Source organism: Fusarium sambucinum, chromosome IV (genome assembly GCF_050947815.1).
Source record: "Fusarium sambucinum isolate potato_lamoka chromosome IV, whole genome shotgun sequence".
Classification (NCBI taxonomy): Eukaryota; Fungi; Ascomycota; class Sordariomycetes; order Hypocreales; family Nectriaceae; genus Fusarium; species Fusarium sambucinum.
Genome location: NC_139291.1, coordinates 992457 through 1006806, shown reverse-complemented (window position 1 = coordinate 1006806; position 14350 = coordinate 992457). Strand labels below are relative to the sequence as shown.

The window sequence follows — 14350 nt, the reverse complement described above, 5'->3', positions numbered from 1 at the left end:
AGTGTCATGTTTGGTTTTATCAGGATTGGGACTTTTCTTTTAGACTTTCTTTATGCTCGTCGAGAGTAAATAGTTTCCTCTATATAGACGTATCTTTGGATCAGTTTAGCAATTCCTAAAGTTCTTTCTTCACGGACTCATTATCTACTTGCCCAAGCTGTTGCCGTCATAAAGAAACAAGCCTAAAACGATTCCCCATTTTTCGTATTTGTCAAGGACATCGACACTTCCTCTCAAATCTCAAGTGAATCACCCAGGTTTGTATACAAACCGATTCCCTATTAGCAAATTTGTGGATAGATGTTTGTGCTTGTTATCTTAGGCACTAGTTGGCAGTGACGTGCCACTATCAGTGAATCACTCTGCAATGGCATTATTCACTGATTCTTTTTTCCTCCTTCTCTATTTAGGGCCCTGTCAACTCTTTTCTTCTTTCTTCTTCCTTTCCTAAACTCCTCCATGATCTGCACCTGAGCATCTCCTCGTAGGCCAACCCTGCGCTGATGGCTCTAGCCATTCTGTCCCTGGAGAAATGGACATGTTGACCATAACGACCAAGACCTAAGGCGATTTCGAAAAGGGTCAAGATCAATCGTTTCAAGAGCATATCCTTCAACCCTTCTCTCGCATCCATCTTCTTCTTTCTATTCTCCTTCCTTGATCCATCCCAGCATACTCTGGCGCTGGTTACAAGAAGCTTGGTACTTTTGACAGTGCTCGATAGCTGTCGGTAAGCCACAAACGCAGTCTCCCGCACCCCCTGGCTGCCGGCTATCACTCAGCCCCGGTTTCGTTTGACAACACCTTGTATGCGTTTTTTTGTCTCCCTTTCCTCCAAGCACCGTCATTGACTTCTCTCAAAGCTCATCCAAATCGGATGGTTAAAGCCTAGTGATAGCTTTACCAATCTCACGACTGATGTGAGCGCCCCAGCGCAAACCCCGACTCAGGAAAGAGATAGGGAGGCCTTTGAGTATGCCGACGATGACAGCGACGTCGACAGCAATCATAACCTGCATGAAGAGCAGTATACTGACGCGCTTGCCATCGCATCGGGCTACGATGAGCAAAAGTTCATCCTCTTCTTTAAAGGTGTCGTCACCAGCATTGTGAGTCGTTAATGAAGTTAATATCTGACAACCTGAAGCTAATCATCACTTGTCACAGGTTTCGAAACAAAACCAAACGTTGGTGTCATTGCAGGATTGAAGACCAACACACACACACACACCTCCCCTTTCCGCCACCAACGGCGCCCAGCAGCGGCGCTTGATACAAAGAGCTCCCGTTTCAAGAGAATGGACCTGGCCCAAATATGATCTTGAAGCCTCGTCGATGGTAATGGATGAATCGGCCACTGGAGTTCTCGAACCCTGCGATAAAGGGTCGCTATCGGGGCTAACCGAAACCATTGGGTTTGCATTTGAGCCCGTTAATGAAGTGAACAGAGAGGGCCGATAAGACGCTTCCGGCCTCCTAGAGGAGGATGACTCCTCCTCCGGCTTTGGCAAAACTCTACCTGCACCTGCAGCGATCGCGCGATTTCCAGGCCTACAGCGAAGAATGTAAGCATCAAAGGACCTTGTATTGCTGTCTCTCTTCTTTCATTTCGCCGTCAGAAGATGGCCGAGATTGAGACCTTCTTCAGGTATGTATGCCAGCTGATACCTTGAACGTACAAGTCCTAACAGATATCAAGATCAGGTGCCCTCGATCTGCGTTCTCGGAGAGGCTTTACGCCCTACAGACCTATGGAAATACAACTCCTATATTGCTGCGGAGGTCACACGAGACCACAAGTTCACACTGGCTTGACGAAGCCCATTCTATAAGAAATCGAGAGAGTCGGAACTACCCACTACATCTCAGCACTGAGACGTCAGTCGGATAGCTGTCTGATGATGACAGGTACACCACATGACAACAAGTGGGACGATACGTACGCTCTTTTCAATATGTCTCGAGGGCATCTTATTACAAGTTTCATTTTCTTTCGGGCATATCCCAGCCAGCATGGGGGAGCGCAACGAGCGTTTAACAAATGCGCTCAAAATCAACACGCTGATCAATAACGCCCACCCGCCCTCGAGCCTTCAACTGGCCCCAGATTCCCCAGAAGAATCGTTAGTCAAACTCATTCAACAATCTGGCATCATTCCTCGAGGGCGTGTGTAAAATCCCTAGGGACCCTCATGGGTAGCGCCAAGCGCGTTACTATCAGATGCTCCGCGCCTGCTTCTTTCGTCAACCAAAACCCGTAATTGAGCATCTACGCATGAAACTTCATCTCAGAAGTGTTGGCAGATTCGTTCTTAAACCAGAGGATCGTAGGCGACCAAACGAAGCCTACAAGAAGTTCAAGAAGTCAGCAAGACGTGTTGGCAACACGAAGTATGCAGGATGGCAACACTTTGTGGCTGCCCAGCAGTACACTTTCCACCCCATGCTGACTGCTTATATGGTGCCGCAGGATTACCGAACCCAATCGTCAAGCGCGCTCGAGAAGGAGAGCCCTTCGAAGCTCTCCATGTCCCCAACAAGAGACGTATAGTCTCGCTCTTGTCAGAGGAGGAGGAGGGGCATGTTTTGATATGCGAAGTCCCAGACTGTAACAATCTCAGAGTGGTTGAGCTCAAATTTGAGGCGCAAGCGTAGGCGAGAGCCATACGCCGCAACTAGAACGTGGAGGTGATCGAAAAGCTAGCAGCGACAGAAGGGGTAAGGAGCGACTTGAGCAGAATGAGAATTGACTCTTGCCTCGGGTAGCAGCCACCATAAACACCCTCGCAGTCGCGCTCGGGGACAAGCACCGAACAGAACCACAGAGCGAGTACAACGGGCAGCTAGTCCTGTGGACAGACACCTGGTCGTGAAGTTCCCTGTAACTGAAGCCCTCGTGCTGTTTTCCGCACCGGGCCATGCTGACGTTGAGACAGTGGAGGTTGAGGCCCTGTCCTCCTGTCGCCCTGCTGGCGAGCATACTGTCATAACACGTAGTATGCTCGATAGTAGGATGACAGGAGGATAGGGTCTCAACCTCCACTGTCTCAGTGCCACCATCCTGTGTGGCCCATGGTGGAAGACAGTATGGGAACTTCAGGCACGATGACGTGTGTACCGGCCTGTCCAGACCAAACTAGTATTCGTATACGGAGTCGGAGTGGAGGAATGTCTCGTTGAGACACACAAGGTCAGAGATCGCGACTCAAAGAACGGGATTACTACCGCATGCGACGGAAGCTACACTTTTGTTGGCGAAGAAGTCATGCAGAGGACTATGGTCTGCATGCAGATGGATTAAGTTGGCCTAACTGAACCATTGACATCAACACTTTGCGTCGGGTGCGCTATTCTTTCTGCTGGTTCTCTTATTTTCCCTTTGGACTCATACATTGGGCCATCCGCTCTGCTTCCCTCATGGTACTGGACGACAGTGTGATAATTTGGAATTGCTTTTGATGTGGAATTGGAGTAGGAGTTTGGGATTGAACACGGCAAGGATCGTATAGCACAACCGAAGAAGGTTAATTGCCATGATGTATTAAATAAATAATACATAATATCTGATACAAGAACTAAGGATATCGCTAGTGACAATAGAGATATCTACCAGGCTATGACTCTTCAATGTTATATTCAACTGGAAATCTTACTTTCTTATCAACTTTCTCTATACTTATTAAAAGTAGATAGTTTCTTCCATATAGACATATCTCCATATTATCAATAGCAGTCTTATCAATACTGGGAAGAATCCCCATCATCGTCCACAATGAAGAGAGAAGTCTAAGGAAATCTCCCTTTTACCGCATCATGAAACTGATTTCAGAGAGTCCTCTTCATTTCTTTCTCGGCGCCCTTGAAGGCCTACGTGTTGGTTTGCTTCTCGCTGCTTCGCAGTGACGTGCAACTATCAGTGAATCACAACGAATCTATAAATCGTTATGAATCATTGCGCAACCGGCCTCGGGTATTTAATCCCTCTCTTCCTCCTTCTTCTCCTTCAATCTTTCTTCTCCTTCAATCCTTCTCTCTCCTGCATCCATTTCCTTTCTTTCTTTCTTTCTTTCTTCATTCTATTCTCGTCCTCCAACATTCTTGCGCCGTCATGGAAGCCGCTCATTCGGACACACTGCGAGACTTCATGGCCGAGGATGATGATGCCAATGTCAATCAGGGACATGGCGTGAGCACGTCAACGCAAAACACGAATGAGGAAAATGACGGCGACAGCGACAGTGACATCGACATGGAAGGCGACGACAGCGACTCCGATGAATCTGGCGATTACAGTGAGAGCGACTGCGAAGATGGGACCTGGGTAGAAAAAGCCCTAGCTTCGGGCTACGACAAGCAAGAGGTCACCCGGTTCTTGAAGGACATTTCGTCTGATATCGTGAGTCGTTTATGCCAACAACGTCGGAATACCTGACACTAATATTGACTTGTTGTAGGCTCGGAGACATAGTGCACCAGACGTTGGTCCCATCCTAGGACTGAAGCAGAACGTTTCCCTTTCCAGCCTTCAACATCGCGGTGTCGCAGAGGCGCTTTACTCCAAGAAATCTCGTTTCAACGGAATGATCCTAGCCGACCCTCCTGGTACTGGCAAGACTCTGATCGCGCTCGCTACAATTGCTATGTCGACCGCAAAGCGTACAAGCCTGAAAGGACCTTGCGTTGTTGTCACCCCTGATTCGATATGCCATCAGTGGATGGAGGAGATTGACAAATACTTCGGATACGTATGTGCTACCGACAACGTCGGCTGGATGCCTTCAACGCACCAGTACTAACAATTATTAGGATCAAATGCCCTGGGTCTACATTGATAAATATACTTCAGTTAGTCCTGAAGACGTATCGAAGTCCAAGGTTGTCATCACTTCGTACCCGTACGTCGCTTCAGAGTTCGCGCGAGTCCAGAAGTTCAACCAGGGCATGGACGCGTACAAGAAGGGCGAGGCCACCGAACCGCCGGAGCGACCCAAGCTTCTCTTACTCTCTGGCTCGCTCGATCAGGGGTCACAAAGTCCAATGGGAGAATGGCTCGTTCTTGATGACGCTCTTGCAATCAGAAATCCAAATAGCAGAACATACCATGCCATCTCCAATCTGAGAGATAGCTTCAATGGATGTCTCATGATGGTCAGCGTGTTCAACTACGAGCTGTATGACTTCTATCCACTTGTCAGTATGCTTCGCGGGCATCCGTTTACGAGCTTCCTTTTCTACAAGGCAACTTTTCTACAGAGCTCGAAGTATAATGACGACCTATTCCACCTATTCCCCCTCGTTCTCCCCTCTCCTAAAGGCTATTTTAAAAAGCGATTTGAAAAGATGTTCAAAGCATGCTGCCTTCGTCGACCACAGTGGTTACTGTACGATAAGATTCGAGAACTCTCTTGAGTTACCCTACCTACATTGTCGGCATCAACACTTTCCATGGGATGCGCTTTTCTTTCTACTTGTTCTCTGGGTTTGTCGACCGTTTCGGCATCAATTTTTTGGCTGCGCCTTCAGGCCCTGAAACTCCTGAATTTTCCATGGTCATGGTACTGGGCAGGGTGGTGCTTTCTAGCTACTTGAGATGAAACGGGAGCTTGGAATCAAACATGGCAAGGATGGTATATATGGCATAGCTAAAGAAGCTCAATTCCGATGAGTTTAATAAATAATGTTTAATTCAATAATGGGCGATATGGCCGGTGACACCGAAAATAAAACGAGCACAAACCAGACTGTTGCGAAAACCAAGTCGTAAAAAAGGAAGGCACCAAACCGTAACCCGTCGCTCGATCAGTCGTCCCACTGGCATCAAACTCAGGACACAAACGCTTTCGGACTTCCATACATACAGTTCTAACCCAACCATCAACCTAAATCACATGAAGACTCTCTTGTGCAGAGAATCAGGTTGCTATAAGCCCCACCTTTGAAAAAGTAATCCTACTCGGAACTCAAAATCGTGAAGTATAGATAAGCCATATGGAGTTTTGATCAGCTTTTGTACGTTTTTATTGTGCCACAAGATATCTCTCAGTGAATTGTTTAAACCTGCAATCATAATCCCCTCTCTGCCTTCTTTCTTCACAGCATCTATCTCATACCCTCGCCATCACCATGGGGGACCTAAAGCAGCAACAAAGCGACAACGGCGACATGTCCACACGACCGTCCAAAAGACCCTGTACGGAAGCTGACACGGCTTACCCTGTTCAACAAGAAGGCAACGATACCGACCATGTTTTGCCAGTGCCCGAGAACTAGGCCTGGGTGTATCCACCAACGCTCGAGGTCGTCAGCGTGTGCGCGGCTGTTGGTGACGAATCTCAACAGTGGGAGCTATTATACACGACAGCCACGATGCGCGTCAACGGGGAACACAATTTTGTACTTGAAATCCATGAGTATTTCAATTTGGATGATCTTCGCAACCTCGACTTCAGCCAACTGGATCTGACTGGCGTGGCCTTGGAAGACATCCCAGATGAGGTCGCCTTGTCGTTGTCGAGTTCTTTCGGAATTGACCCCAAGTTGATCAAAACAATTCCAATCCCTGTTGAGAACGTCTGCCCCAAATTCACGTCTTCTCTTACTGCCGCTCCCGAAGGAATGATGGATTACTTCTTTTTCAAGTATACCCATTTGGACAGTGACTCAGGCAAGCCAAATGATAGGACCAAGGATCTTGTTCTGATGGAGGCCAAGACCTGCGAGGTACTAATGAAGAATCCACACCCAAATATCGCCAAATATTGGGGGTGTTATGTTCTTGATGGCAGAATTCGAGCACTTTGCTTTGCAAATTACCCTATGACCCTCCAGCAACGCAAAGAAACAGGCGTACCACTCGACACAGAGAGATGCTTGAAGGGTATTCGAGACGGCATCGTTCACATGCACGGTTTGGGTCTTATACATAACGACATTAATACATGCAATATTATGATGGATTTATCCGATAACCCTGTCATTATTGACTTCGATTCATGCACACATAAAGGCAAAAAGGCTCTCAAGGGAGGGACTAGGAACTGGTGCATCGAGGACGCAGAGACAGGCTCACCCGAGAATGACTTTTATGTACTCAAGAAATTGGAGGAGTACCTATCGAAACCGATGGAAGAGGAGGTCGTGGATTGGCACGAAGATGTTGAGGGGGGGGTCTACTAGAGGTTGAACAGGACAACCATGGGAATATATTAAACACAATTTTGACTGTTTCCTTTCTGACTTTCTCCTTTAGCTCACTCAACTGTAGAGACCTGCCACCTTAGAGCACCTTCTCATCCCCTGTGGTTATACTGCCGGCGCCTTCATCAGTGATTCACTGCCTTTCTCATTTTGGGGTGACTGCCTTATCTAAACACTCCAAGCGTGCCTTCATCCAAAGCCCATTCATCACTTCTTCTTCAACACACCACACGGAAGCAAATCCCCTTCCAATCTCTCCCTCTTAAATGTTATCCACTCATCCACTATCCTCAACATATCTTTTCTTTCAGTTCCCAGCAGAAGCCGACGAGATGTTCTCCAAGACCAATAAGACGAATGTGAAGAAGACGGTCAGCAAGGCACCAGCCAAAACAAAACAAGTCGCCAAGAAGCAACCCGCAAAAACAAATGCTGTCTCCAAAGCCAGTACCTCCGGGTCAAAACCGCTGCCGCTACCAGCAGCGCGGCCTGCGCAGTCTACAAAGTTGTTCGCGTTCACGAGTAACATACAGCCAAACCAGTCCCATCCAATGAGACAAACTTCTTCCTGTTCCTTCTCACAACGACCACCAACTTGTGGGCAGCCAAGTTCTGCTTCGTCTGTTCGATTCAATTATCATGAGTATCCTGGTGAGTCTAGAGCCCATCATCCTGTCCAGAGTTCCTTCTAACAGTCTCCAGAGTCCTCATGCACGCGTAACCCATGTCCGTCTTTCTCGGGGGTTGGTGTATCAACATCCTCGTGTATACCGCCACCGAACTCTTACCATGCGAGCGTTTCCGGTACAGCTTGCCAATTTACTTCAGACTCAGCTCATCACGGATCCTCACCTCCGGTTATTGTAATATCCTCGGAGCCATTCTTGCATTCAACATACCCCGCAGGGTACGAACACCTGCGGACGTCGGCTGGGTTTTACCCGTACAGTTCTGATCCAAACTTCAATGGCCTGGCATGGCTTTCAAGAAAAGGGTTCGTGGTTGAACGAGAGATCGTCGTGACATTCCATGACTACGATAATTTTATTCGCGCACAGTGCCCAGGTGCTAGATTAGGAGCGCCGTAAACATTTGCTTGCGTCGAATTATGGGGTGGAATACACATTCTTTCTGCGGCTTTACGTCTTGTCGTCTTAGGCTGGGCCTGCTTCATTATACCCTAGAAGATAGTTCTACAGAATAGGTTATCAATTATCTCCTATACAAGATTGGCCACCCATCTTCAAGCTTCCAAGCTTCCAACTAATCAGTGATTTATAATAACTTTGGTTATTTACATATCAGTCTGCAGTCCTGTCTTCCACAACTTGCGATCCAGGTACTCCAGTTGCTCTGTTCTACAAGTGTCCTCCTCCACATATGCCACCGAAGAGTTGTCAATATGAAACACCATATTTTCGGGCCCTTCCACTCCATACTTTGGCCACTCTGAGCTTTGCATCCCAACGAAATTGGGGTTTAGGTCGCTTGCAAAGCTGATCCACATGCGCGACATCAAAACTGACAATCCATCAAAAGAACCGGGTCTAGGCTCCGTGGCGTTGAACTGTGCTAAACGCTCCGTGTTGCGGAAGACAAACGGTAGATCAACCGAATGGCCAGCTCCTTGCACTGGATTGCGATCTCCCGATACGACATCGAAGCGATAGCTGTATGCCGTGAGATTAGATTCCGACCATCTTCTGTTCCAAGCTCTCCTGGGCGCATGCATCGCTCTATCGCCACCGAACGCAACCGCGCGCTTCCACTGCGCTCCATACGAAGCGAGGTCTCCCGAGGGACGTCCTTCAAATGTTGCGGGGAGACCGACACGGGGAATATCGGGGTACAAAGCAGAGATGGCCTCGATGGTACTGTTGCTGGCTCCTTCTCTTCGCAGGTACGATTCCCACTCTTGTGTCGTGTTGATTCCTTTCTGAGCAAAGAAGTCACCATCATCAGTCGCCGCACCATTAATAATAGGTACGCGAACGAATTTCTCCTGTCGAACTAGCTCTGAGCGATCATCTTGGATGAAATCACCGTCAACGATGTCAAGATAGACAGGGAACGAGACGTTGCCGATGATCTCTGCGAGTTCCAAAGATGGCACTTCTCGAAGACACTGCAATGAATCTTTAGCAGTTTCACAACCCGCTGATTTGAGAAGTGATTTATATCCCTTATCCCAATTCGGAGCATCATCGACTTCTTCCTCTCGAAAGTTGGTGTGGAATCCAGTCGCACTCTCAAGAATAGCGGCTCTGAACAATCCATCATCTCGGCCTCCAAAGGCAGTCAATTGAGATGCAACACCACGAGCTCCACCACTCTGACCCCAGATGGTTACTTTCTCTGCATCACCCCCAAATGCAGCAATGTTCTCTTGGATCCATTGTAGGGCAAGTCTCTGGTCTCGAAAGCCATTGTTTCCTTCTCCTGCTTTATCGACAGCAGAACTCCAGATATATCCCCATGCTCCAAGACGGTAGTTTATTGAGACGCCGATTATTGGTGAACCCATTTTAACTGATTCGTCGACGATCCAGCTTAGGTTGGAATAGGGATCGCCGCTGTAGCCTCCGACTAGACCACCGCCGTGGATCCAGACAAGGATAGGAAGTTTCGCCTCTTCGGTGCCTGCTGGACGGATGACATTGAGGTGAAGACAGTCGTCTGAGCCACCAGATAGTGGACCAGAGGGATATCCGTACTGATAGCATTTGGACTGGTAGTCTGTTGCATTTCGCACGTCTGTCCATGTTTCGTTCAAGGGCTGAGGATGTCTGAACCGAAGGTCGTCCAGAGGAGGTTGGGCATAAGGCATACCAAGGAACAAGTCCTGATTATACACCGAGTTGTGAGTGCCATAATATGACCCATTGCGAAGCTGAACGACTGGACTGTTTGCTGGTGCTTGAGAAGCAACGCCCACAGCCGCCAACGCAAGAAGAGCAGTACCCAGCATTGTAAAATGATACTGTAAAAGACTCCAGCAATCTCTCAGCAAAGTAATGGACTCAGCCAAGCCATATATACTCTTCCTCGAGAACACTTACACGAACTGCCGGCCCTCGGCGCCGATGATGGTCCCAACGGTCTTCGGCGCCGCGTCCGAAAAACGTCACTTCCCCACAGACTAATCCGGGGTAACGATCTTTGTGGGGATAATCCATGAAGAATTCTCCAGTTGACAGGCCAAGAGATGTTTTTCCATGGTTTGGGACGAACTACTCGGTCGTACTTCGGACACGCTATGTCAAGAAAGGGTAGATTAATGGCAAGTTGTATCATGTGAGGGTCTCGGAACGTTACTTGTGTATGATTCCTCGTCCTATCTAAAGCATATCCTACAAGCACCTCGCTGTGATGCAAAAGACTACCAAACCACTTCTCATCCCGAAACATTCTCTCGGAGACCCTTAGTCCTCAATGTAAACTTTGTACCGCCCTCTCCAAACGGTAATGAAAGCAAGTCATCCAGACTCTCCAAGTGCGCATCATTATCATGCCCAACGATCTTGTTATGCCCATTACTCTTGAGTAGCGCATCTCTTAGCACATCACCATGATGGTTCATCTCGCTATCCGTACTATCCCTGCGACTCTCATTCAAGCTGCTGTTATCGCCGTCTAATTGCGCCGACATGGTTGACATTCTCCCCTTGAGTCTGCCCGCCCATAATCCACGAACGCCGCCTTTCTTGCGCTCTGGTACTTGATCGCTTCCGGCGCTACAGACGTAGAGCAAGTATTTAAGATTTGGAAGGGAGTGCCGAATGTCTACCACGCGTAGACCTTGGGACGAACAGAGAGCTTCGATGTCTTTGTTGAGTAGAAACCACGCATACTCAAAACGCCATTGTCCAGCTGTGGAACCTCCACGAGGTAGATAGAGAGGAAACTCCCTTCGTGAAACAGTCTTTTCTGATAGTTGGGAAATATCGTCTCGTGCATAAGATCGAGAGCCGAACCAGTCTAGCGGATATGGTAACGGATGCGCGAGGTAGAACTGTAAATGTTTCGTGACCAACGCAACGAGTCCCAGCCCAGCCGACAAAACATCCTCAGAGATGTGTTTTGCGGTCGAAGCATCATACGTCGAGTTCGGAAGCGGTATATTGCATATTTGGAAAGAAAGTGGTGGCGCATTAGGGATTGGCGTGATTGGGAATATATCTGCAAGGTCGGAACAAATGCGCCGTCGCTGTCCTCGGATTTGCTGCTGTGTTTCTTCAAGAAGTTCTTTTGAAGCAGTCAACTTCTCTCGGTTATTGGCCATATCGGTCTCCGCTTGAGCTTCGAGTTCTCTTCCTTTAGCGATAGCTTCGCGTCGGGCCCTTATTGACTCTCGCAGGTCATCCCGTTTCTTTTGCGCCAAGTTGTTTGAGCGTTGTTGCGCGGCCACGTACTTTTCCGCTGCAGAAACAGCTTCTTGCGCCGTTTCCGACTTGTCGACCGGCGAGTCATCGAGCATATTATTGATTTCCTCCATAAGTCGGTGCTGCGTCTCCATCGCATCTTCTATCGAGCTCTCCAGGTTGGCCAACTTCATAAGCGCGGTGTATGACGACGTCGCTACTGTAGGTGCTTGTTTCGGTTCCGATATCTTATTGGGAAAGTCGAACGAGTAAACACCGTCTTCGAGGTGAAATATCAATGCATTTGGAGGAAAGTTTCGATCCATGAGCGTTCCTATAAAGTTGAGGCGGCGCAGATCGATTGATTCGTCGAGGAGAAAGGTCCATGTCTCGGATTTCGGTCGTCTTGCCCAGACTCGAATTATCAAGGTATCGCATCTTGAAATAGCTGATGCGCTGTCTTCCAAGCTGAAGAATGTAAAGTTGAAGCTCTAGAAACAGTCAGATCTTGTCGCTCTCTCAATTGACACTCTTCTTACCGTCGCTCGTTCGCGCACCTCGCTAATGTAAACAGGCTCAGCATCGCCATTCACATGCAACGAATAAAAAACATCCCCAACAGACCCTTCAAACAGCGACTCCAAATTCTTTTGTCTTGCAACAGGATTGACATGCGCCCAACTCAAGCTCGTCCTACGTTTCTGCTGAGGTCGCAAAGCATCATGTCGCACGCTATCCTTCCTCAAGCTCTCCGATGACCGCGACGGATGTAATTGATTCGTTTCCCTGAGAACAGGTAACTTCTTGGCTAGGTCAGCGTCATCTGCAGTTCGAAGACTCGTGGGCGCAAAGGACAAATTGCGCAGCCATATTCCGCGAAGGTGACGAAGCTTGCGATTCTGGGCGAGAAGACGCGGGCGACGAGGTTCAGCGAGAGAAGACATTTTTGTTGCATGCCGCGATTGCGCAGCTGATTATTCTGGCGACTATGACATTGGAGGGGAGAGAAGGTGAAGCTTTTGAGGAGCAGTTGGGGATGGATTTGGTACGTGGGGAGGTGAGTCGTCATCGTAACTGAGAGCTCCGAGCTTAACTTGAATCGCGAATCGCGATAGTTGCATACCCGCTTTAATGGCACTTGACAGAACTCATCCTCGGCTCGACTTTTGGTATCTCAACATTCTTTATCAACCTTCTATTTTGTGACATTAATGTCATTAGAAACTAATACTTTAATAAAAATTATATCGTGTCATTGTGATCTCGCTTTGTATGGAAAGACACAAGGGCTGAGCTGAGTGCAATAACACAACCTGGTGGGTAACAGAAAAGTTAACCTTTGAGCTTTAGGGTATAAAAATAAAAAGCCTAAGAAGTATGGTCTAAGTAGCATAAAGTGGTCCACTAATTTCGTCTCTTATGCTTTTGCCGGCTCAATTTTTTTGGTATCCTGATGACAACTTGGTCTCCATCAACCTACCCCGGATCTAAATGTCAAGTGAGACATTTACAACAACCTCGCATCTGCCATGACCTCCAAGGGTATTAGAAACGTTGGCTACTGGAGATAAATTAGTCCATAAGTTTATGTTAATTAGGATAGACCTTTAGGTTATTTATTATTCTTATCTAAAGCCTGAGGGTTAATTGTTTCGAAACCTAACTTCATCAACTGGATCAATCCTCATGATCTCAAACTCTCCAAATCATTTGTCTGCCCAAGTAAATTCACCAACGGCAAGAACAGCTTCTCCTGTTCATCACCAGCCAGAATCTCCTTCAAATCATCCCATGTCTTCCAATACCAACCCGCACACTTCTTCGGCTCAAGAATCTTGTCCCATGTCAGTTCTAATCTCTCACTCGTTCCAGGGTAACCTACCTGAGGCACCGCGCTCTCATCCACCATCTCACAACGCACAAATATCGTAATATAGTGCTTCTTCTCGCCCTCAAAGACGTCATTCGTCACAGCTACGACTTTGACGGCGCGAACTTGAAGACCTGTCTCTTCGAGGGTTTCTCTGGCTGCGCATTCGAGGAAGTTTTCGCCGTAGTCTAGATGACCGCCTGGGAGCTGAATGGTACCTATGTCGTATTAGATATGTTGTGTCATGGATTTGGGTTGTTTTACCTGCTCCATGACTCCCCATTCGCTTTCCAGTGAGAAACTTGCCGTCGCGGGCATAGATAAGCGCTGCGACGCCAACGCGTGGGTTAGGACCTTCAGTAGACATTATGAATGCAGATATGTGGTGAATAATTTAGAACAAGAGACCCAAACTTGGTTTATAGAATACACAACTCGAGCGCGATGGTATTAGTTTTGTAAGTCTTGGTAGAATGCCTAGCCGGCGCAGCACCAATTGTTTGTTCTTATGACTCATCTCATTGGCGCACTTATCTATGTGCAACCCCATCTACCAGTGAGAACTAATGAACTAGAAAAATAAATAAATGGAGAGGAGAATCTCTGAACAACAAAGTCGGTCAATTGTGTTGCTCAAAGGTGCAAATCAGAGTGTTTGTATTGACGCCCAGCCTAGCGCCGAAGAACGACACTAAGAACCAACAAACAAACAAACAAATACACAAACAAACAAACATATGGAACTGTTTGTTGGGAGTCACGAGATGAAAGCCATAAATGATAAATTGCATTGGAAATTGTATTGTAGAATAACCAATTGAGTGAATTTTGAACGCCTCCGAGTTTATACGCTTAAAAAGACTCAACAAATGTTGCTAACAATAATAATTTTCATCAGTTCGTATCCATGTCCATGTACCAA

The 14350-nt window shown here is 47.6% G+C and overlaps 6 protein-coding genes across 6 annotated transcripts; 3 read left to right on the top strand and 3 right to left on the bottom strand.

Moving 5' to 3' along the window:
• Positions 1–2221: 2221 nt before the first annotated feature.
• Positions 2222–2551, top strand: FSST1_000362 (uncharacterized protein; the record flags this gene model as incomplete). The annotated part of the gene is made up of 1 exon (XM_083229727.1): positions 2222–2551. The coding sequence occupies one exon, from the start codon at positions 2222–2224 to the stop codon at positions 2549–2551; it is 330 nt and encodes a 109-aa protein (XP_083090544.1).
• Positions 2552–4108: 1557 nt separating this feature from the next.
• On the top strand, positions 4109–5409 carry FSST1_000361 (uncharacterized protein; the record flags this gene model as incomplete). The annotated part of the gene is made up of 3 exons (XM_083229716.1): positions 4109–4396; positions 4455–4745; positions 4807–5409. The coding sequence occupies 3 exons, from the start codon at positions 4109–4111 to the stop codon at positions 5407–5409; spliced, it is 1182 nt and encodes a 393-aa protein (XP_083090543.1).
• A 957-nt stretch (positions 5410–6366) lies between these two features.
• Positions 6367–7176, top strand: FSST1_000360 (uncharacterized protein; the record flags this gene model as incomplete). The annotated part of the gene is made up of 1 exon (XM_083229705.1): positions 6367–7176. The coding sequence occupies one exon, from the start codon at positions 6367–6369 to the stop codon at positions 7174–7176; it is 810 nt and encodes a 269-aa protein (XP_083090542.1).
• A 1315-nt stretch (positions 7177–8491) lies between these two features.
• FSST1_000359 (Alpha/Beta hydrolase protein) lies at positions 8492–10165 on the bottom strand (the record flags this gene model as incomplete). Its single annotated transcript, XM_083229694.1, has 1 exon — positions 8492–10165. The coding sequence occupies one exon, from the start codon at positions 10163–10165 to the stop codon at positions 8492–8494; it is 1674 nt and encodes a 557-aa protein (XP_083090541.1).
• Positions 10166–10591: 426 nt separating this feature from the next.
• On the bottom strand, positions 10592–12502 carry FSST1_000358 (uncharacterized protein; the record flags this gene model as incomplete). The annotated part of the gene is made up of 2 exons (XM_083229683.1): positions 10592–12049; positions 12098–12502. The coding sequence occupies 2 exons, from the start codon at positions 12500–12502 to the stop codon at positions 10592–10594; spliced, it is 1863 nt and encodes a 620-aa protein (XP_083090540.1).
• Positions 12503–13242: 740 nt separating this feature from the next.
• On the bottom strand, positions 13243–13795 carry FSST1_000357 (NUDIX hydrolase domain-like protein; the record flags this gene model as incomplete). Its single annotated transcript, XM_083229672.1, has 3 exons — positions 13243–13392; positions 13441–13646; positions 13693–13795. The coding sequence occupies 3 exons, from the start codon at positions 13793–13795 to the stop codon at positions 13243–13245; spliced, it is 459 nt and encodes a 152-aa protein (XP_083090539.1).
• Between the last annotated feature and the right edge of the window lie 555 nt (positions 13796–14350).